Source organism: Anarhichas minor, unplaced genomic scaffold, assembly GCF_050575085.1.
Source record: "Anarhichas minor isolate MPS153535 unplaced genomic scaffold, ASM5057508v1 ptg000009l, whole genome shotgun sequence".
In the NCBI taxonomy this organism is placed as follows: Eukaryota; Metazoa; Chordata; class Actinopteri; order Perciformes; family Anarhichadidae; genus Anarhichas; species Anarhichas minor.
In genome coordinates, this window is record NW_027466455.1 from 4,686,449 (window position 1) to 4,710,278 (window position 23,830).

At 41.3% G+C, this 23,830-nt stretch overlaps 1 protein-coding gene across 1 annotated transcript in view; it reads right to left on the bottom strand.

Moving 5' to 3' along the window:
* The window catches only part of afap1 (actin filament associated protein 1), a 71,736-nt gene that overhangs the window by 17,597 nt on the left and 30,309 nt on the right, over window positions 1-23,830 (bottom strand). Inside the window, exons 6-12 of the mRNA XM_076086866.1 lie at window positions 20,407-20,493; window positions 18,615-18,690; window positions 17,153-17,305; window positions 14,869-15,080; window positions 10,832-10,977; window positions 10,439-10,553; window positions 3,434-3,679 (exon numbers count right to left, since the gene is read on the bottom strand). Coding sequence (XP_075942981.1) covers window positions 3,434-3,679; window positions 10,439-10,553; window positions 10,832-10,977; window positions 14,869-15,080; window positions 17,153-17,305; window positions 18,615-18,690; window positions 20,407-20,493 — 1,035 coding nt within the window. The remainder of the gene's footprint in view (window positions 1-3,433; window positions 3,680-10,438; window positions 10,554-10,831; window positions 10,978-14,868; window positions 15,081-17,152; window positions 17,306-18,614; window positions 18,691-20,406; window positions 20,494-23,830) is intronic.

The following is a 23,830-nucleotide window of genomic DNA, read 5'->3' on the forward strand; positions in this document are numbered from 1 at the left end:
TTCAGTGTTGTTATGTTTCAGTATCATCTCTAAAACTCTGGACTGGAACGTGTTTAACTGGAGCTAAAGTGCATATTGCATATTGCATGTTTCCAAAGGATTGATTTCAGGCCACGTCACGGTGATGATCAAAGTACTACTAACAGCAGCAGAGGAGGAACACGGTTCACAGGCTGAGGGGAAAGAGAGGTGGCCCTTTGGGTGGCCAACATCAACATCTTGTCTACTGAGCCAGAGTGCTCCTGCAGGAATAATAAACAGGATTTCCTTTTTCCCTCAGCCAATCACCTCTCACTTTCACCTCTTCACAGTGGATGTAAATCAGGAGATTCAACATTTCAGTGAAGGAATGCACTGTGATAGTGAGGGTGCTCTGGTGTTCACAAAATGTGTTAAGCATCATTCCTCTTTATTTTAAAACATTCAAGCTGCAATAATCTGTATTTTTACCACTAACAATGGAAACAATGTTTAAGTGTAATGAAAGGTATGTAACAACTCTGCAATTCCCCTCAGCTCTACAGAGGTGTTCAGCCTCCAGCTGTTTTTGGTAAACCAGCTGTGATAAACCGCCTGTGTTTGCTACCTGCTCAGCACCAAACAGCAGACAAAGTTAGTAAAGAGCTTGTGAACATTTAGCAGTTTAAGAGAGAGATATTGTTCTCAGGAGTTTGTGGAGCAAAAAGAAGAGTGGATATTGAAATTACATTCATCAGGTGGACACAAACATGACACCACATGAAAGAGAATGTTGCTCTGAAGCAAATATTTCCTGACATGTTATATTGCTACAACTTTATAAGGTGATAATGTGTCGTAGAAGCCCACAGTAAACTGCAGAGGGATTGTTTCTCATCAATAGTTATTGTTCTCATATTTTTAACATTTTTAACTCTCATGACTTTGAAGTTCAAAGAAATGTCTGACAGTATCTCATACTGTATATATTGTGTATGAACAATACTCTATGTTTTTATGGCTGCACCATCATATGGAAATATTTTTTATGTTGTGTCTAACATTTTAGACACACTTTCGACATGTGACTATCCGTCAAAATTAAACCAACATGAAGCCTGACTTTCGGAGCCAAGACAGCTTTTTTCCTGATTTTTTCTCAAGGTGATTTGTGTTTCAGACGATTTCTGGACATACGATGCTGGCTTTGTGAAGAAATTCTTCTCTTATTTCATAATACTTGGAGCACTTAGTGAGGAACCTCCCCCTCTCTCCTTTGCCTCCTGAAGATGTCTGTGGTTCTGTGTTGCCTCCCAAACACTAATCTGACCATGGAATAAGCTGTTCCTTTAAACATGATAGACCAGGGGTGGGCAATTCTTTTTCCCAAGGGGCCACATGAGAAACAGGGACTGTTGTGGAGGGCTAGACCAATAGACTGAACTCAATCCTGCTCAATATTATTCCACTTCTTTATGAAGCAGTAAATTGTATGGTTTTGATAAGCTGTGAGTGGTAAGATTAAATAGTATGATCACTGGTGGAATGTAACTAAGCCTAAGTACTGTACTTATGTACAAATTCAAGGTACTTTACTTGAGTATTTCCATTTTATTCAACTTTGTACTTCCACTCCACTACATCTCAGAGGGAAATATTGCACTTTTTACTCCACTACATTTGTCTGGCAGCTTTAGTTACTAGTTACTTTGCACATTATAATTTCTCAAACCCTTCCTAACTACCCAAACTGAACAACAGAGTACAAAGGAGTTAAAATGAGCTCCACCGTAAACATCTGCAGCAGGAATAATGATCCAAACAAATATACATTTGTAATATTCATATATAATAGTCAAACACTGACAAGGATCATGTTTCTGCAAAATTAGTACTTGTATTACTATTGTTTGTAGTCCAATGTCCTCACTTTCTGTTTTTGCGAGAAATCTAGTGTGTGTTTGGCTTGAACGAGTGCTCTGAAATCAGGTTGAATGTGTGAGGTGAGATGTGAAGGACAGCTGACAGGTGATCTTCAGTGAGAGAGGATCTGGATCTGGATTGTTAAACTTCATCACAGAGAATGTTTGTTCACATATGTTGGTAGATCCAAAGAGAACCAACATCTTCTGAGCATGTTGCTTTAGCAGCTTAGCTACAAAGCCTCAGATGTCCGTGTCCGCTCTGCATCACCAACACATCCCAGGTAGCCCAAATGACCTGGCCCAGCTCCGGCGTAAGCTCTGAGGCCGGAAGAAACACGTCGGGTCGAGTCCGGTTGCCAACATGGCTGAGACGGGGGATGAATTACGCCTGAATTCCGGCTGCCGACACTGCCATTATTGGGATTGCAGTGACGCTCCTGCTCGCACACATCCACGAATGTACCAATGTACGTAAATTGAGATATAAAATATAAACACAGCAACAGTCGCCTTCAAAATAAATCGTGCATGATGTACACTTATTTGTACACTTATTTACATTTTATTCCTAATCTCCCATTGACGTCCCGCGGGCCGGTCTGCGACAGCCAAAGGGCTGGGTATGACCCGGGGGCCGTACAATGCCAGGTCTGTGATAGACCCATCAGCTATATGCTGCTGTTCTTGTCTGTGTATGAAGAGAGGTTTGTGTTTGTCAGTCGCCTTTTCAAGCAGCTGAATGCAGCTTTGAATGGAGCCAAACTTCACCAACACACGGTGAGAGAGGTATATCGAGATAAAGTAAAACAAAATGAAGTGCTGCATTGGGGCTCTTCAGAAAGTAGCAGATAACAAAACACAGAATTTGTGCTGAGTGTTAACAAAGCCCTTACACCAAGTCTAACAATTCCCTGGGAGACACACTTTTTATTGGTTTAAAATCAGATTGTAAACTTGCTACTTGTGAAACAATCCAGTTCTACACGTTGTCCCTGATTCCAACTCCAGTCTCACATCTCAAGCTGCTAATCGGAAAGTAATGAGCAGTGCATGGTGAAGGAAGTCTTGGCCTGGATATCCACTGCACTACACCAGAACCCCAGAAATAAAGCCCCTTTCCCCAGATGCTCATTCCCCATCAGGCCGAGAGCCATGGGTTACAACGTATCTAACTATATGTTCTCTGTTCTATTTTCATAGTTATAGCAGTGACAGTGACCTTGACTTCTGGTCATATTTGCAATGTAATGTCAAGTCAAGTCCTAATATTTCAGTGCTTCCATCAGAATAAAAGCACACAGAAAAGGTCATACAAAGAAAACTTCTTGCTTAGAAGACTAAAAAAAACGAGGTCAAGTGTGTGGTAGTTATTTTCACATGAGTAACACAAAAATAAGGCTATCTGATCGTTAACTTTAAATTATACATTAGATGTTGACAAAGGAAAAACACTGGACAAAGAGTTATAGACTGATAAATTATTATTAAAAAAGTTTGAATGTCAAGAGTAGAACAGGAAAACAGTGATTAAGGAGCAGAGTGTTAGTCACCTGAGCAGTAGCTTTAGTTTTAGTATCAGCAGCCAGGAACTTAGAGGAGAATTTAGAAACAGGGGTTTTGTAGTGACTGGTAGAGGTGGAGGAAGAGGAAGTAGAAGAAGAGGAAGGCTTGGGAGGATAGCGAGTGTCCAGCTTGGACGAGGGCATGTTCTCATAGAGGTCAGCATTCTCATAGAGCACCTCCTCTTTCAGTTGGCACCCCCTTGTGTTGGGACTGGAGTACTGCATCTCCGGGTCCTTGGGTTAAAGCATGCAAGCAAGCAGAGAGAAGACAGGAGAGGGGAGAGGAGAGGAGGGGAGGGGACGGGAGAGGAGAAGAGAAGAGAGGTTTTTTGGTTTTTAAATTCCTTTTATTGATCCAGGAGACACCAGATCAATGTCACGTCATCAATTCAAAAAAATAAATAAATCAACTCATCCAAACACAGAAACATTTTTAACTTATGATGAACAATCAGCTCTCCCTCCTCTCCAACGGAGCATAAAACCCCCCCCAACAGCCCAAATGCGTCTGAAGGCCGTCACATTGTCCATCATTTTGTAATAAGTGTGTTCCACCCTTAGTCTGGCCTTTAGCAGTCCCTTCAGAACCGGTACCAGCTCCACACTGCCGGTACTCTGAGCCCGTTTCCTGCGTGTTAACCAAATGGCCAACTTAGCCGTACTGGACAAAAAGTTCACCAACGTGTGAACTGTTTTTCTCTTAACAGAGTATTTGGGACCAAAGACAAACAAAACAAACGTAAAAACATCCCCAAGACCCTGGAACCACCTTTTTAAAAGTTCAAACAGTGCTGACAGCCGAGGACACTGAACAAACAGTTCAGCGTTCACTCTGGGAACAGAATAAACACCCCTCGCCCAGCTCCGGATCAAGGTGCGCTCTGTACCTGTTTGTAGCTATTGCCCAGTGTACAACCCTCCACTGGAGGTCTGCTGTCCGCTTTTCAACCGCCAGCTGCCTTTCGGGGAAATATCTGGACCAAAGAACTCAGTCCACCTCGACTCCTTCATCCCTGCCAAAGAGCGCAAGTTGACAACCTTGACGCGGGTGTGGCAGACGGCTTTTTTTCCCACGTCCTGGAACTTTTCCAGGTGCGGGGTTGTGAAGGTGAGCAGCTGACTTCCTCCTTCCTGCCACTCCCCCACAGAGGGGGTGATGGACAGAGAAGGGAAGCAGTACTCAAAGCAGTCATACCACTGGTCACACAGAGTTCGGTTTGCAGCAAACTCTCTCTGGGGTATGGACAAACTTCCTCCACTCTGTTGATCAGCCGGACTGAGGTGTTGCTGCTGTTGTCTTTCAGGGCGTCCCATCGATGTCGCCGTCATCCTCATCAGATGGCCCAGCTTGGAACAGTCCAGGAGGAACAGCTGCTTGTCATAGCCCAACCACCCAGCTCTCCTCAGCAGCAGTCAAGCTGTGTCGAGCCAGCTTGGGCCACAGTCATAGAGCAGTCCTTGAGCTGTCCGGAGTCGAAAAGAGGCAATTTTGGACTGGATGTCAATCAGTCCGTGTCCCCCTTCATCAACAGGCAGGTACAGAGTTGTTGCCCGGACCCAGTGCTTGCCAGACCAGAAAAAGTCTACGATGGATCTCTGGATGTCCTCAATCAGGCCTCTCGGTGTTGTCAGAGCGATGAGTCTGTGCCACAGAGTCGATGCAACTAAGTTATTGGCAACCAGAACTCTTCCCCTATACGACAACTGGGGTAGCAACCATTTCCATTTAGAAATCCGAGTGCACACTTTCTCCCTCACTCCCTCCCAGTTCTTTGCTCGAAAGCCCTCGGTGCCCAAAAAACCTCCCAGGACTATCAGTCCTTCTTTGCCCCACTCCAGTCCACCAGGCAGACTAGGCGCTGCCTGGTCCCTCCACTGTCCCATAGGGGTGGGAGAAAAAATCGATACAGCATAGAATCGCGATATTTTGCGTGGCGATATTGTATCGATACACGGACGCCAAGTATCGATCTTTTATTATATAAACTATAAAAAAAACAAAAATAAACTTTAAACAATAACATTAAACATTAAGAAATAGAAACATATTAAACAAACAGATAACAGTATTATAAACAAGTATGATGAAGATGATGTTAAAAGTGTTGAGTGTCTTTAAATAAAGAAACATAGGGATGTGCAGGGGAGTGACCAGTAGGAAATTGTCCTGGGGATGACAGAGTCAGTGGGGGTCCCAAGCTTTATTAATGAGCCCGACTGCCGACGGGAAGAAACTGTTCATGTGGCGTGAGGTCTTGGTCCTGATGGACCTCAGCCTCCTGCCAGATGGAAGGGGCACAAACAGTTCATGTCCAGGGTGAGAGGGGTCGGCTAAAATCTTTCCTGTCCTGGAGGGACGGCAGATTGCAGCCAATCACCCTCTCAGCAGAGCGAATGATGCGCTGCAGTCTGGGTGGTACAGACGCATGAGCCCCTGCTGAGCTGGGGGAGGGGGGCTGGTGGTCTGGGGCTGGTTGATGGAGCTGTGGGGGATGGAGTCAGGGCTGTCCCATTGTCTTTCAAATCTACAGTAGAACTCATTCAGCTTGTCTGCCAGGCATTAGTTGTTCATGGAGTGGGGGGCTTTTGGCTTGTAGTTGGTGATCTGTCTGAGACCTCTCCAGACAGGAGCAGAGTCACTTGCTGAGAGCTGGTGTTGCAGTTTCTCAGAGTACAGTCGTTTAGCATCTCTCACCGCTTGCTTAACCTGTATTTTGCCTCTTTATGCAAGTCCCTCTCCCCACTCCTAAATGCCTGTTCCTTGTGCAGCCTTAGCTGTCTGAGTTCTGCTGTAAACCAGGGTTTGTCGTTGTTATAACTCACCCTGGTGCTTGTTGGAACACAGCTGTCCTCACAGAAGTTGATGTATGACGTCACAGCCTCATCCAGACTGTTGGTAGCAGTCCTGAAAACATCCCAGTCTGTACAGTCTAAGCACGCCTGAAGATCTTCCATAGCTTCACTGGTCCACTGCTTGAATTTCCTCGCCACAGGTTTACAGAGCTTTAATTTCTGCCTGTATGCAGGAATCAGATGGACCATGACGTGGTCAGAGAGTGCCAGTGCAGCAAGAGGGACGGCGTGATAGGCCCCGCTGATTGTGGTGTAACAGTGATCTAGAATGTTCTCCTCTCTGGTTGAGCATTTAATAAACTGTCTGTATTCAGGGAGTTCATGATTAAGGTTTCCTTTGTTAAAGTCACTAAGGACAATAACTAAAGAGTCCAGGTTGGTCCGCTCCACACACCATATCTGTTCGGCGAGTGTCCGCTGTGTCTCCTGCACGTTACCCTGCGGCGGCATGTAAACACTGACCAGTATGAATGAAGCGAACTCACGGGGGGAGTAAAAGGGTTTGCAGTTTATGATGAAAGATTCCAGATCAGGAGAACAGTGCTGCAGAATCACTGTCACGTCGTTGCACCAGCCATTGTTGGAGTAGAAACAGATTCCTTCACCCTTCGATTTGCCGGAGAGCTCCGAGTCGCGGTCAGCTCTGAACAGCTGGAAGCCGGCCAGCTGGAACGCGGAGTCGGGTATCGATCCACAGAGCCAGGTCTCAGTGAAGCACAAAACGGAGGATGAAGAAAAGTCTCTGTCTTTCCCCACCAGTAGCTGAAGTTCGTCCAGTTTCTACCACAGTGAGCGGACGTTGGAGAGAAATATGCCTGGCAGCGGTGTGCGAAATCCATGTGTGCGGAGACGCACAAGCGCGCTGGCCCGTTTCCCTCTCCTACGGCGTCTCACTGCATGGGCTAAGGTGAGCGCACCTTTGACGAGAATGTCCAGTAATTCCACAGAAGTTAACAGAAAAGTTGGAAGTAAGTCCGCTGGAGTTGTTCCCCTGATGTTTATGAGCTCATCTCTGGTGAAAGAGCTCCGGGTATCACAGCAAAGAGGAAGGGCTCAATAGCTAAGCTGACCTGAAATAGGACAACCCTGTCTTATCCCTCGATGTACATCGATTGGTCGACTCAGCCCTGCCCCCGTCTTCACCATACAGTGAGCACTACTGTACAATAATCCAACCCAAGCCAGAAAACCATCACCAAAACCAAAAGCCCTAAGTGCAGAAAACAAATAAGAGTGATCCACCCTGTCAAAGACTTTCTCCTGGTCCAATGACACACCAAAGTTTACATTATTTTTCCTGCACAAATCCAAAGTGTCTCTCATTAGGAAAATGTTGTCCATAATTGTCCTGTCAGGTACCCAATAGGTTTGGTCTGAATGTACCACTAACTCCAGGTTGTCCAGCAGCAGGGAAAGCACCGCTCACTGACAGGAGAGAAGAAGAGATCCTGTTCTGAAACACTTCAAAAGAACACTATGTAAGTCATGTCCAAGGGCATTCCAGAAGCGTTTGTAAAAGACCTTTTTTTGAGTCGAGACTTCAGACATTAAAGTCTGTTTTTGGCGATCTCTTCCACCGTTAATGTTTAACGACCCTATTTTGAGGCTTTGCATTGGGGGGTCAGAGAAGAGAAACAGAGTACAGTACAGAGAAAAAAACACTGAGATATATGATCATTTACTTTTTAGTCTTTTTAACAATTTTACCCTTTTGTGCTTTTCGAAGAAGAGTGATATGTTTTTTTAGGCGAAAGCACTTCATTTCATCCAAAAGGTTGAAGCCGACCAGTTTTGTAAGTATGTCAACTGTTTGATGAATTTGGTTGTGTCACTGAAGTAAACCGGGGGTTCCACTAACGGATTCTATGTCTGACTCAGAGTCATAATCCATGTCCTCTCCACATGACACCTGACTATTAGACACACTGTGTTCTTCATTTCTGCTTCTAACACTTGTGGAGGCTGATTCCTTCACATTTTCTGCTGGCTGGGGTTCAGTTACAGTCTGAGAGCTGCTGTTCTCTGCAACAGCAGCCTGTTGCTCCTCGGCTTGGCTCTGCTCTTTATCATCCTTTTCTTTGTTTTTTTAACTGTGAGCCAGCGGCACTAGCCGCTGCACACGCAATACCGCAATCTTCCACCGCACCCGTCAGCCACGGGCCCGCCCCAGGTCCGCCAGCCGTAGGTACGATCACAGGTCCGCCAGCCGTAGGTACGATCACAGGTCCGCCAGCCGTAGGTACGATCACAGGTCCGCCAGCCGTAGGTTCGATCACAGGTCCGTCAGCCGTAGGTACGATCACAGGTCCGTCAGCCGTAGGTACGATCACAGGTCCGTCAGTCGTAGGTACGATCACAGGTCCGCCAGCCGTAGGTACGATCACAGGTCCGCCAGCCGTAGGTTCGATCACAGGTCCGTCAGCCGTAGGTTCGATCACAGCAGAGCCGGCCTGCTTTCTATGCGTTTGTGTCCCACATCTCCACACTCGAAACATTTGAGCCCGTCCTGAGCTGGCATACACCATGTAGGAGCCGTCACCGTGCTTCACTCTAAAGGACACCTCCAGTGTTTGAGTCGGTTAGTCCAGAAACATGAACACCTGCCGCCTTAGGGACTGAATGTGCTTCAGTTTAGGATCTTTACATCCCAAACTCACTGTTTTTTATCCACTAGCAAATTTCTGAAACCTCCGGAGTTCATTCTCTAACGACTCGTTCGGGATAAACGGCGGAACACCGGACACGGTGATCCGCGTGGAAGGAGCTGACCTCTGTCAGGAGACCTGCACAAATGTGTCCCTGATGAACACACCGCTCTCAATCAGATGGTAGACACGAGGCTCTTCTTTCAGGAACACAACCACTGCTTTGTTCATTCTTGATGCAAAGGAGAGTTTATCGTGTCCTACCTGCTCACCGACAGCCAACAAAACCTCCTCTACGGTGACGCTATTATCCGGTGGGACTATCCTCACTCCCTGCCGGAGAGACAGAGGTGGCGTCTCGGAGGACGCCATTCCTCCTGAAAACACCTCGACAAAAGCACCGATCACTCAACATACAAACCAGTAAAACAGTTAAAGAGACTTACCTGAACATGCACATAAACAGATGTTGAAACACAGTTAAAGACCCGGAGATCAGGGACAGAAAACAATTCAAACTCAGCGCCACTCGCACATCCACCATCGCACATCCACCGTCACACTCACGCTCACCGGAAACAGAAAGGGAGGAGAGGAGAGGAGAAGAGAGGAGAGAGACATAGTACATAATAGGAGAGAAAGATGATAAAGTTAGTTACACTACTTTGCCATAATAAGTGTCATTGCAATATAGACTAAAGGTGTCATATAACGTGTAATAAATCATACTAGTGGTGGACCACAGAGGAATATTCCTGCATATTTCAAACTGGATTATTTCCCTTAAATGTGGCCAGTGTGACTCGAGGGGTCGTGCTAACTTTTCTTTAATCTGAACTTTTCAGGTGATTATCAAACTGAAGGATGGTTAGACTGGCAGCTGCGTCTATGACTGTCTCTGCCTTTTAACTCTACTTTTCCCCAACACATAAAACCTCTTTCTGTTTTCACAACATGGCGACATGCTGCTCTGATTAATTACTGTGAAGCGAAAATGCAATGTCACTGTCACTGTCACTGTGAGCTGAGCTCCATCAGCTCCTGACGGGACTCGTCTACATAGAAGAAGACTGTGGCATTTGTTGCGTGATGTAGCACCTCTGCTCTTTTTCCCTGATTTATGTCATCAAACCACTTCCACCACCTGGAACTAACCTGTACATAATCGTAACGTAAATATGTCAACACATAATGGTTTCATTAATGATGTGACATTGTTGTCACATTAAGATTCATACTGGTCAAGATAAATCAAACAATACCAAAAACATCCGAGATAAAAATACCACAGTAAAATAGAGGCTACCAATCATCCTAACTATGGTAACTACTTATACAGACATATGCCAGTTAATCCCACGATAACATATTTATGTTAGTGTTGCTTAATGTAGCACATTTATTGCTACACAGTCGTTTTTTCCACTATTGTTGCTATGTCTTGCTTTATCTTCCGTTGTGTATGTGCATCGCCTCAGAGCAGCTGTATTCTTACCATTCCATTAATGGGGACATCGTCATAGTGCAGAGCCACTCCAGTGGGGCAGGCATAGCCATTGACGGGGTTGTCCAGGTACGGGTTAGGAGAGACAGCACGCTTACTGGTGAAACTGTGATGAGAAGACATCAAGATTCATTCAAAAGAATCCACCTTCTATAATCTGACACATCTCAGTACTCACACACTGGTCTGTAAAATACACTGTAAATGGATCAACAACAGCAGTAAGGGCTGAATATACAGCGCTAACATCAAATTTTACACAACTGCAACATTCACAATGAAAATGACTCAATGTAAAAAAAAGAAAAGGTTTACTATCTGATTACAAAAAGTACTTGTCAGGTTGGTGTTTTCATCACTAGATGAAATGTGTGTGTCCCTCACCAGAAGGACTGCTTGGCCAGCTGGATGACATTGGCGGTGGTCTCCACGTCGATGTAGTCGTAGTGCAGAGTGGCAGGGTCGGTGGTGGAGCCGGTCTCAGCCAATAAAATCCCCAACCAGCGACCCATCTCCTCAGAGGAGGAGGCCTGGAGGAACAACAGAGTCTCAGGTGTTGGCCAAATGAAATCCAGTGCTGCTTCTTCTTCATCATTAATGCTAAGTGATACATTATTATAATTTCTTCAAATGAAGTGCTCTTTTTGACCCCGCTGTTCATCTTCTATATCAGTGGTTCTCAACTAGTCTGGCTGTGGGACCCACTATCACCCCTTAATGACAAGCCGCGACCCAAATGTTCAACTTCTCAAATGTATTTAATGTAAAGATGGTGCAGTTTGAACCTGAGCTGAAAATGTCCTCTGCAGTCGTAGTGTAGGGAGCTCTCTTGTGCAGAGAACTTGTTCCTGTAAGTCCCCGTCCCACACATGTTTCACGTAAATGAGTAAAACTGCTTTGTTTGTTATGTCTGTAGATTCGTCCATTTGTAATGCAAAATGACCACTGGCCTTAATTCGAGCTGTGGTCTGTTGTTTGATGTCATCTGACATGTCTTCAATTTGCCTACTTATAGTGTCATTTGACAGAGGTATAGTTTTCAGTTCATCCTCTGCGGATTGATCCAACAAATGCCGCTTCAGTATTGACGGCTTCATGCTTTCTTGTGCCAGAAGCTCGCTGCACGAAACACACTGAGGTTTTTGCCCTCTTTTGTCCTCAATGTAAGAAAATCCATATCTCATGTAGTCGGTGTCATACTTGCATTTCACCGTGCCCAATTAGCATGAAAACAAACTGTGTGGGTGTCCTTCTATACCAGGGGTATTCAAGTACATTTCCAAAAGGTCCAGATTGAGAAAGTCTCCTCGTGCAAAGGTCCGGAACATTACAATAATATCTAACTTGCACTGTTTAGTGCCATATATATATATATATATATATATATATACAGTTGTGTGAAAAAGTGTTTGCCCCCTTCCTGATTTCTTATCTTTTTGCATGTTTGTCACACTTAAATGTTTCAGATCATCAAACTAATTTAAATATTAGACAAAGATAACACAAGTAAACAGAAAATGCAGTTTTTAAATGAAGGTTTTTATTATTAAGAAAAAAAAAAAAATCCAAACCTACATGGCCCTGTGTGAAAAAGTGATTGCCCCCTAAACCTAATAACTGGTTGGGCCACCCTTAGCAGCAACAACTGCAATCAAGCGTTGAATCTTTATTGTTGGAATGCTGTTAAGCATCTTCTGCTTTATGAATTATTAAGCTTTTTGCAATTTTTATTTTGAATGGGATTTCAATGGAGAAAATGTTCAAATCCTCTTAATGTCAGCTACAGACACCATTTCAACTTTAAAATGTTGACAAAACCCTGAGCTATTGCCACAGGATTCAGCTTCTTGATATATTTTACACTTTGTGAACTGCAGCAATTGAACTTTTATGATTTTTCAGCCCTTTTCTGACTTTATAATGGGTGTGTATTGTGCTGGAATGGGTGTATTCATATATATATATATATATATTCATATATATATATTCATATATATATATTCATATATATATATATATATATATATATATATATATATATATTCATATATATATATATATATATTCATATATATATATATATATATATATATATATATATATATTCATATATATATATATATATATATATATATATATATATATATATATATATATATATATATATATATATATATATATACATATATATATATATATATATATATATATATATATATATATATATATATACATATATATATATATATATATATATATATATTCATATATATATATTCATATATATATATATATATATATATATATATATATATATATATATATATATATATATATATATATTCATATATATATATATATATATATTCATATATACATATATATATATATTCATATATATATATATTCATATATACATATATATATATATTCATATATATATATATTCATATATACATATATATATATATTCATATATATATATTCATATATACATATATATATATTCATATATATATATTCATATATACATATATATATATATATATTCATATATATATATTCATATATATATATATATATATATGCATATATATATATATATATGCATATATATATATATATATGCATATATATATATATATATATATGCATATATATATATATATATTCATATATATATATATATATTCATATATATATATATATATGCATATATATATATATATATGCATATATATATATTCATATATATATATATATATTCATATATATATATATATATTCATATATATATATATATATATATATATATATATATATTCATATATATATATATATATATATATATATTCATATATATTCATATATATATTCATATATATATATATATGAATATATATATTCATATATATATATGAATATATATATTCATATATATATATATATATATATATGAATATATATATTCATATATATATATATATATATATATATATATATATTCATATATATTCATATAAATATATATATATATATATATTCAAGAGGTCTAGCAGTAGTAACGTCTCTGTGTAGTAGACAACTGTCAAATCAAATAAAGAAAGTACACATCAATTATATTTTAACAATTATTATTCTCAGTTTTCAAATTTAACTGGATGGATTATAAATAATACATAGAAATACATAAATAAATGTTCTTCTCATTTCAAGTAAAATAATGGCTGGATTAAAGAATAAATTACATAACAGAAAGCTTTTTTGAAAAATGAATTGCCCTGAATTAGCCTGCGGCTTTAAATTCAGTTCATTCAGGGTGAAGTGAAAAAGCCACAATATTATATTTTTCTCATCTTCTAAAAAGAGAAATTAGTGTGTGTGGTTATTAAACCACTTGTTTCAGCTATATTCCTCTCTGTTAACATCATTGTTGGACAGTGAATTAATGTGTTAGGATTCTGATCATATTGGGCTCTTGGGTTTATTTTCTGTGTCTTCATTTCAGATGTGAGTGGGTACGTTTGCTCCATATGAGACATCATGTTTTTAAGCTGCCCATGGGAAGAATTCACCTATACAAGTCTGTCCAGTGTTGATTAAAGACTCTGGTCTCTCTAGCCATTTTTCTCTTCTGGAGATAGTCCTGTAATTTCACTTTCACAACTCACATTCTAATTGTCCTGCTCTGCTATCTCTTTCCACGTCTCTCCCCCGTGTGTCACGGTGTGTGTACATCTCACTCGAGTCAGGAAACTTGTCAGAATGCCCGTATTTGATTGGCTGAGCTGCATCACGTGATGTGATTCACAACGCATTGGTCGGTGTTTTTCCTGCACAACAAGTGAATAATTCCGCTGCATAAAAAATTCCGCTGCATAATTCCCTTTTTTTTTTGTCAGGCAAAGGCCTGCGAAGTGGGTCGCGAGCCACCAGTTGAGAATCACTGTTCTATGGTTCCCGCCTTTCCCTCATGGACAACTGCAAAGTCTGGCTGGCAGGCCTGACTGCAGCTAAGAAGATGGAGACCAGCATTGATATCCATCAAATGCTTAGTAATGATATAGTTTTACATGAAAAAGAAACACAAGCAAATGTCTAGCAGAGGATGCCGTGCAGACTATGTGAGGAAATAGAATCAAAACCAACTAAATGGTAAACGGAGGAAGTTCATATACACCAACAACATCAAAAACACAGACACATGTCACTGGTGGGTGGAGGAGACGTTTTACCACATGAGAGGAACTCCATGAATAAGGAGGAAAACATGATGAGCAGTGTTTGCTTGTACCTGTGTTACTGTGCTTTAACATATTCCCTACCGTTTAATGTTTGACAGTGGAGTTTTAGTAGCCGATCTTAACACAGGGATACACGTATCCCCATGTACAGAATCAAAAAGATAATTTGCAGCTCACCTCCAGCACAGCGACCTCCTGGCCGTTACGAAGCAGGCGGAAGGCAAAGGGGTGTTTGTGATCGAGGCCGGGGCTGACCTCGCAGCCTCTAAGGGGCAGTGAGGCGATGTGGCTCTTCAGGTCGTCACGGTCCTTATGGAGGAGCAGCTGGTTGTCTTTCAGGCGGCACCAGCGCTCCCTCCAACGGTTATTGGACAACACGTTCAGGTAGCCTGTCGATAAAGTGCATACAGTCAGAAAAATAAAGTCAGAACAAACTACGCTGACTTTGTTTTTTACCAGCAGCGGTCGGATGTATTTTTTACTGGCCCACCTTTCTCACATGGGAAGCAAATTTTGTACCCATGCAGTAACTTTCAGGAAAATTATGCATGCACATACTGAAAATGAAATGGAAGACAGAAGACGGTGGAATAAAGATCTCCATTTGAAAAAAGCCAATATAAAAAGAAGAAATGCTTATATAGCTTTCTATTTATTATTCCAACACACAATAAGCCTTGAGATGTGTCTGAGGGACACAGAGACACAGAGATAAACACAGACATACAAAGAGACACAGAGAGACACACAAAGAGACACACAGAGAGACACGGAGACACACACAGAGACACAGAGAGATGCAGAGATACACACAGAGACACACAGAGAGACACGGAGACACACAGAGACACATAGAGAGACACGGAGAGACACACACACAGAGAGACACAGAGATACACAGAGAGACACAAAGAGACGCAAAGAGACACAAAGAGACGCAAAGATACACACAGAGACACACAAAGAGAGACACGGAGACACACACAGAGACAGAGAGACACAGAGAGACGCAGAGATACACACAGAGACACACACAAAGAGACATACAGAAAGACACGGAGACACACACAGAGACGCAGAGATACACACAGACACACACAGAGACACAGAGAGACACACAGAGAGACACAGGGACACATACAGAGAGACAAAGAGACACATTGAGAGACACGGAGACACACACAGAGAGACACGGAGACACACAGAGACACATAGAGAGACATAGAGAGACATAGAGAGACACGGAGACACAGAGAGACACAAAGAGATGCAAAGATACACACAGAGACACACAAAGAGAGACACGGAGACACACAGAGAGACAGAGACGCAGAGATACACACAGAGACACACACAAAGAGACACAGAGAGACACGGAGACACAGAGAGACGCAGAGATGCACACAGAGAGACACAAAGACACACACAGAGAGACACAAAGACACACACACAGAGACACAGACAGAGACACAGAGACGCAGAGATACACACAGAGACACACACAAAGAGACACAGAGAGACGCAGAGATGCACACAGAGAGACACAAATACACACACACAGAGAGACACAAAGACACACACACAGAGAGACACAAAGACACACACACAGAGACACAGACAGAGACACAGAGACACACACAAAGAGACACAGAGACACACACAGAGACACAGAGAGACGCAGAGATACACAGAGACACACTGAGAGACACAAAGACACACACACAGAGAGACACAAAGACACACACAGAGACACAGACAGAGACACAGAGACACACAAAGAGACACACAAAGAGACACAGAGACGCAGAGATACACACAGAGACACACACAAAGAGACACATAGAGACACAGAGATACACACAGAGACACACACAGAGACACACAAAGAACTACAGAGACACAGCGAGAGAGAGAGAGAGAGAGAGAGCACATAAACATATTTAAACCAAGCTAAACAGAAATGGTTTATATCTGTTTTTCATAGTGGTTACACAGATAGATCACTCTGTCTTCACACAAACTTCATGTGGTGAACTATTCTAATTCAAAATCAGTATGTTGTTGTTGGTGAGTCAGGGAGTTATGAAGGAAAAGTGCAGAACAGACTCCGCCAAGTTCAAAGTAATAACTAAAGTGATATCATTCTTATTCAGCTGTTTATGCATAGCAGCACATATTCAGAGACCTGCTGCTGGTCCACGGCCCAGGGTTTGGGAATCTCTGCTTGAAATGTTGTACTCCCACCAAGAATGCTTGTGAGGAGAGACTGTCTGAAAGTGCGTATCATTATCCCCATTTATGTAATTAATTGCATTTAGCCTTCAAAGACACCCAAAACATCTTCAGTGGAGTTCAGCTCTGACTTTAGTCATTGGGAACATGTAGAAACACTTTGACTGTCAGACTCGGTCGGATGACACACAAGATCTTTAGGATATTAACTTTAATGTCTTTTTCTCACCACATGAGGGTACTTCTTCTTCTGCTGAGGAGTTCTGCTCATCTGTGGACGGCTTCTTTTTACCCAGCCCGATGATTTTAGTGATCTTCTTCCCTGCTCCCTTCCCCACCGTCCCAGTCTTCTGCTCAGACTTTGAGTTCTTCTTTCCTTTTGCTGAGAGAGAGAGAGAGAAAGAGAGATTTGTTTTGATTTTTAGAAACCTTTATTTTCTTAAAACATGAAAAAACTAAAAATCGTTGCCATGGCAATTAATTAGACACAAAACAATCAAAACAGTTTCTCTTCACAACATTTTAAGGAGCATTGAACATTAGTTAATCTCCAGAGACAACATTTTGCTTCTTTGTTGCTCCGTTTCTCAATGAAATCCTGCATGTTGTTCATATTTTTGTTCGTGTTCAGTTTCTGTCTTCACACAGTGTCGGCTCTCTGGTTCAGTTTGCTTTTGTTAAGCACTGTCACACACCCTTTCACTAAGTAAAGAAACAACAATATTGATAATGTCCTACCCCTCATTTATCTTAACTATCAGTCTTGTACTTTAGGGCTCACATTAATGGTATTTAAAACACAGCACTGTGTGATTGCAGTGTTTTATGATGGGGAGTTCAGGAGCCGATCAAACACAAGTTATCACACAATCAAACACAAGTTACTTTTGGCCTTCTAAACAAAACACATTTAAAAAAAACAACCCGCCAATGTCCATCTGCAGCCGTTCTGTATTGTTACTTGTGAACGTTGGCAACCCTACACACATGTGGCAGGTAAAAAAAGCTGCCAGCTGCAGCGACGGCTAGCGGTAGCTCTGGAAATTGCTAATTGAGATAGTTGAAAGCTTTGGAAAAAGCTAGTGGACCTGGAATTTGGATTGTTTAGCTGTGGCCCAAAGCACAAGATTAGCTGTTACTCTCTCATTTTCTGATGGTAGTTGAGGCAGCCTTAATTTCAGGCGGGACAGACTGCCTCTGCTATAAAAACACTGCAGGAAACAATATATTTTAATGCCATTCACTTAAGTGTCAATACAACAGTGTGGTTGGCATACTGACATCTCTCCTGTTGCCTCTACATGGTACCTCCTCTATGGTTGCTATTGTTGCTCATTTTAACTTCCCAGTTCTTCTTCTTCTTTTGATTTTAATGAACCAGAAATCATCATTTCCTATGCACTAGAGAGGGGTTTTCCCAGGACACTCCTTCCAGACATTTTGTGTTCACCACAAAAACTAAAACGCACTCATGAACAGGATGGAAATGATTCACTCATCTGTTTGCAACAGATGTTTTTCCATCTCCAATGTGAGGGTCCAAGGATCAGACATCGTATGTTGTACAGATTGTAAAGCCCTCTGTGGGAAATTTGTGATTTGTGATATTGGGCTATACATTCAATGAAAATTGAATGTTTATTTCCCAGAAAATGTTACAGATTGTGTAGTTATTGCTGCTGTGGACTCACCTTGGTCCTTGCAGTCGCTTTGTCCGTTCTCATGAGTGGCTTCACCATCGGAGCTCGGTCTGTCACACGAGGCCTTCTGGCAGTTAGGGAGACCATACAGAGGAAGAAGAATGGAGGCACAAGAATGTACAAAGTTAACAAAACTATACTTCTTTATACAGAAAAAAAACACAAGTTGACATAGTCAATTACGCACACAGCTGTCTAACTATATTGTACAAATCCTTAAAAGCATCTGCAAAATGGTATAGATGAATAATCGGGCTGGTGTTTGCTGTGTCAAGTTGGGAGCAGTTTGTCATTAAAGAGCCAAATTTTCCATCCCTAAACACACAGTCTTTGCAAAAATGACATAGTCAAAGTCTCATTGCCTCATCTATAATAAACGGTGGAACGTTGGACACAGTGACTTTTACTGCCAGTGAGCTGAGAGGATAAACAGGTAGGAAGTTATCGCCTTCATGAAGGCACACACATGTGCTGGGTACAGTATGTCTCCAGTGTTATGTTACCTGCTTTTCTCCAAATGAAAACCAATAACGCAATTTCCCTCTTGTGCCAAACAGAATGAAGTCGTATTTGGCAAACAGCTTTTCCTTCCCGGTGTGATTGTGTTCAATCATGGCAAGAAAAGAGGCCCTTATGCGAATAAGGTATATTTGCAGATTTGTTTGTTTGTCTAGTACAACAAGATCCAATTAAGCCATCATTGACATGTGAGGAAGATGAGACAAGAAAAACAAATCCTCTATTTCCTCCCAGGTTGACAAGAATTAACAGTCCTTTACTGGGACACACGGTACACAATCGTGTTGGGATTTGATAGCTTTTTAAAAAATCTGAATCTTGCATCAAGTCCTCTTATCAAATCTGAATTATTTTTAATCCTTTATTGATTCTATTTTGGTTTCACTTTCATTACTTGTGATATAAGTTATACCTTAAGCTGCACTGATCCATATTGTCATATATTGTCAATTAATCCGATGACTAATATAAAAAGAGTCACTTATAGTGACAAACCCTCAAAGAATGATCACTGTCAGCCCCCTCAGTTTTCTCAGGTGGAGACCAAACCAGAGCTAATAGGAGAGTGAATATTGGACTTAGATTCATGAGGTGGACACAAACTTGAATCCAAATGAATGCTAATGTTACACTTTTCTTTATCTTTTCTTTCTTTCTTTCTTTGTTTTGTTGTAATGTAATGTCTTATGCATATTTAATTTTATCTTTGTTATTTTGTAAAATTTTAATATTATATAGGTGGAGGCTTCAAATAAGCCCAGTTGGCTTTCTGTCTCTTCCTGCACTGTGATATTATCTCTGTTATGTTTGATTATTTAAAATTTTATTGTTTGAATTGTGCAAAATAAAAAAAATAAAAAATAAAAATCTACACTGTGTCAGCTTGATGTGTAAACTGTTTAAGTATGTTCACTATATCAACCTTAAATATGTCAATGTTGTGATTACAGCTTGTTCTGCTGCCCCCAAGTGGTCAATGCATCACTTTCTGCTGCTTTATCTTAAAAATTCCAATTGTAAATAAAAAAAAGGTAAAGTCATAAATAACGAACAATCAAAGAATCAGTTGAGATCTGGAATACCTTTCTGTTGGCTGAGAAAACAGACTAAAGGTCTTGATTTAGAACTATTCTGAACCGAAACTGTGTTGGACTTGTTAATCTGTAAAAACAGTCCTCTTATGACAGTGTGGTGTTTGGGTCCAGATACACCAGAATGTACATAAGTTTGGACAGCATGGTGGAAAGATAGGAATTGTGTTTACCTTTTCCAGTTCGGGTTTGTGAACTGGTGATCCAGATCCAGCTCTATCCAAGTCTACACTCCCATTCACACACACCTCTCTCATCACCTGGAAAACACAAGATAGTACAGTGTTAGCTAATGAGGCTACTGTTCACATTAGACAAAGTGAGGGAGTTCAATCTGTACACTGCCGTGTCTAACAGGGCCGGTGGAATGTTAGGTCCTTACCGTGATCAGAACACATGGGTGGATCCCTTATTACATAATTAAGCAGCTCATTGCTTCAGCCTGGAAAGCATGCCTGGAGTAATGCAGGCCACATGTACGGTGAACTCCCTCATCTCTCATATCCCATCATGCTACTGAATGGCAGCCAAGGGATCATAAGGCAATGCAGACCATGCAGTGGAGTAACTACAGGAGGTAGAGAGCGTGCATGCATGTGGTGTAGAAGTTGGTGGAGGGGGGGTGTCTGCTACACACATTAGACACCACAGAGTTTTACAATGTCCATGGAATCCTTATGCAATAAGGTCCAGTAGGGGTGAATGAGATCTGCAGGGCTCTGGACGGGGCGCCAGTATGCATTACCGTGACCTCATTGGACTTCAGATCTGGCAACCCAGCATCAGATCTGCCAATCCTAGGGGTGTTTGTAGATGAGGGGTGGGCAGCGGGAAATGAGATTTCAGTCAAACCACCACGTGTGCAAGTCGGCTAATGCACTCTCTGACACACACACACACACACACACACACAACCTCATCATTTCCACAAGCATTCTGAACCGTCTCTGGCCTTGCAGAGCTCTTCAGCTCATTGGTTTTGGCTTGGAAGGAGCATAATTGGGTTTTGCAGGGGGAAATGACAGACTGTGGCTCCATGGGTTTGGCTCCGAGAACAGCTCAGAGGCCGGAGAGTGGGATGGAACTGCAACATCATGTCTATCTTCCACTGGAGAGCTACGTTGCCAGACTGGGGTGCTACGTAGGTCTGATGATGTGCTACAAATCAAATGTGAGGAGATAGTGGGACTGAGTGCAGTAGTTGTGGGTGCTCCATAAAAACTATAACACAACAAATAGATTAAAAAAATTCCATAAAAATGATCAAAAATCATTCTTCATGCTCAGTCGTAAATTTGCCATTGGCTTTTGACATGAAACACAATTGATGCATGAAAACTGCGGGTCTTTATTTAAGGACCAGTGTGTAGCATTTCAAGGCATCTAGTGGTGAGGCTGCAGATTGCAATCAACTGATCACTCCTCCGCTCATCCCGCCCTTTCCAAACACGTCTTGAAACTACAGTGGCCTTCAGGTAACGTAAAAGTGAAATGCTCTAGTTCGAGCCAGATTTGGTTTGTCCATTCTAGGCTACTGTAGAAACATGGCGGTGCAACATGGCAGACTATGTGAAGAGGACTCACTCGCTATGTAGATATGAATGGCTCATTCTAAGGTAAGGGAAACAAAATTCTTAGATTGAGGTGATATACACTAATAAAAACATAGTTCTAAATACAACTATTAGATTTCTACCAATAGATCCCCTTAAATCCTTTAAATTGTTGTAATTTTATCTTTATTTGTTCCTTTCTCTATGAATTGTGGCTGTATGCCTATGGGATTTGTGCTGCAGAATAACTGCCCTATTTATTATTATTATGTTCAAAGTTAAATTAGAGTAAAGGGACATGGACAGTACTTTTAGTTATTGCCTTTCTTTTGGAGTGAATGAGCATACTTTGTTATTCTTCTTATGATTTTTCTCTTTTGGGGCATTCAGTGCCTTTATTAGATAGCCAACAGTAGTGGTAGAAAAGGGGTTAGGGTCAATAAACCTGAATAACCAGGCTCCTACAGTGCTCAGCGACATGAGGATACCTGTCTGGCATCCTGGCTCAGTAACACAGGGTGCATCTATCAGGATCTGTCAAATCCTCTTTTAGAAATCCTCATTTAGACAGATGTCTTCTTCTGTTGGAGGGATCAATATGTAGAACTCCTGAGCCACATAACCTTAAAATCAGAGATGTAGTCATGAATGATCTGGTGCTTGTCATTGAGTTGTTTGGTCAGTCTAAGGCAGGGGTCGGCAACCTTTACTATCCAAAGAGCCACTTTGCCCTATTTTCCACCAAATAAAATTTGTCTGGAGCCGCAAAAGCTATTTGATATCACAGCTTATAAAGTTTTATATATAGTTATATTATATACACAAAAACTATAGTTTGTTGTATTTATGAAGAAGAATAAAGACAATTCTTGACATTTTATTGTAATTTTACCTGTTATAACAATATCAACCTCTTATGAAGAGGAGAAAAAAACTTGCTCAGTTTGCTGCAGCAGTTGAGAAATCGCTCTTTTTCGCTCATCTACAGCGTGATACATTTCAGCAAATGCTGTGTGTTTGTTCTGGAACATTACATTTTTTGCACATATCAAGCATACAGGTAAGCCAGTATCGTTGGCAGTGAAAGCAAATTAATACGTCCACGCAGAATTAAACTTTCTATTTTCCTCCGTGACTTTTCTTTTTTGGATTTATCCATTGATAGTTTACCGAGGGCGGGAGTCTGAAAATCATGATTAGCCACCTGCAGGGAAAGGCTCTTGACAGGCGTAATAGGATGTGTAGCACATTTTAGTTGACAAAATATTAAAACATTTTTATTTAAGGTCAGGTATTACTGACCTTGTTGTCTTTACTAGCAGCTGTTGTCTAGTTAAAGTTTGCATTTCTGCGGAGGAAGCAGCTGTTATTGGAGTGATTAGCGAGCAGCGTGTCCAGCGGCGTTATCAGACCTACAGAGCGGCCATCTGAAGTCACGTTAGCGGCTTTGAGCAACCAATCCACTTCCTGTTTACACCGGCACCCACCCGCATGCCCAGTATAAGTGAATAGTCACATGATATTCGATTTCAGGCGTTTAAGTCTGGACGGAGATCATTTAGAAAACGATGCTGAAACGCCGTGTGGACGGAGATCGTTTAAAACGTATTAGTGTGGATGTAGACTCAGGGAGCCGCAAAAGAGGGGCTGAAGAGCCGCATGCGGCTCCGGAGGAGAAGGTTGCCAACCCCTGATCTAAGGTATCATTGTTTATTTTATCATTGAGTTTTTGTGTATCCTAAATGCCCGTCAAGGGACTGGTATTGGAAATGGTTTCAGGCTTTAAATGCTGTGGTACAGTATGTGGAATTGGATAATGCTATATACCTGTCCCTATAACAATAATAATTAAGTAAATACCAATATAGTGGCATTCCAAAGATGGCCATGCACGTCAGTTTGCAATGGACAATGAGAAACTCTGGGTAGTCAAGGAAGCGTTTGAAAGCACACTTGAGCATATAAGCTGTTCATACACAAACAGTAAACATACAACTTACTTTCCCCAAACTTAGTGCAAAAAAAGGACAAGAAAAGAGAAGTT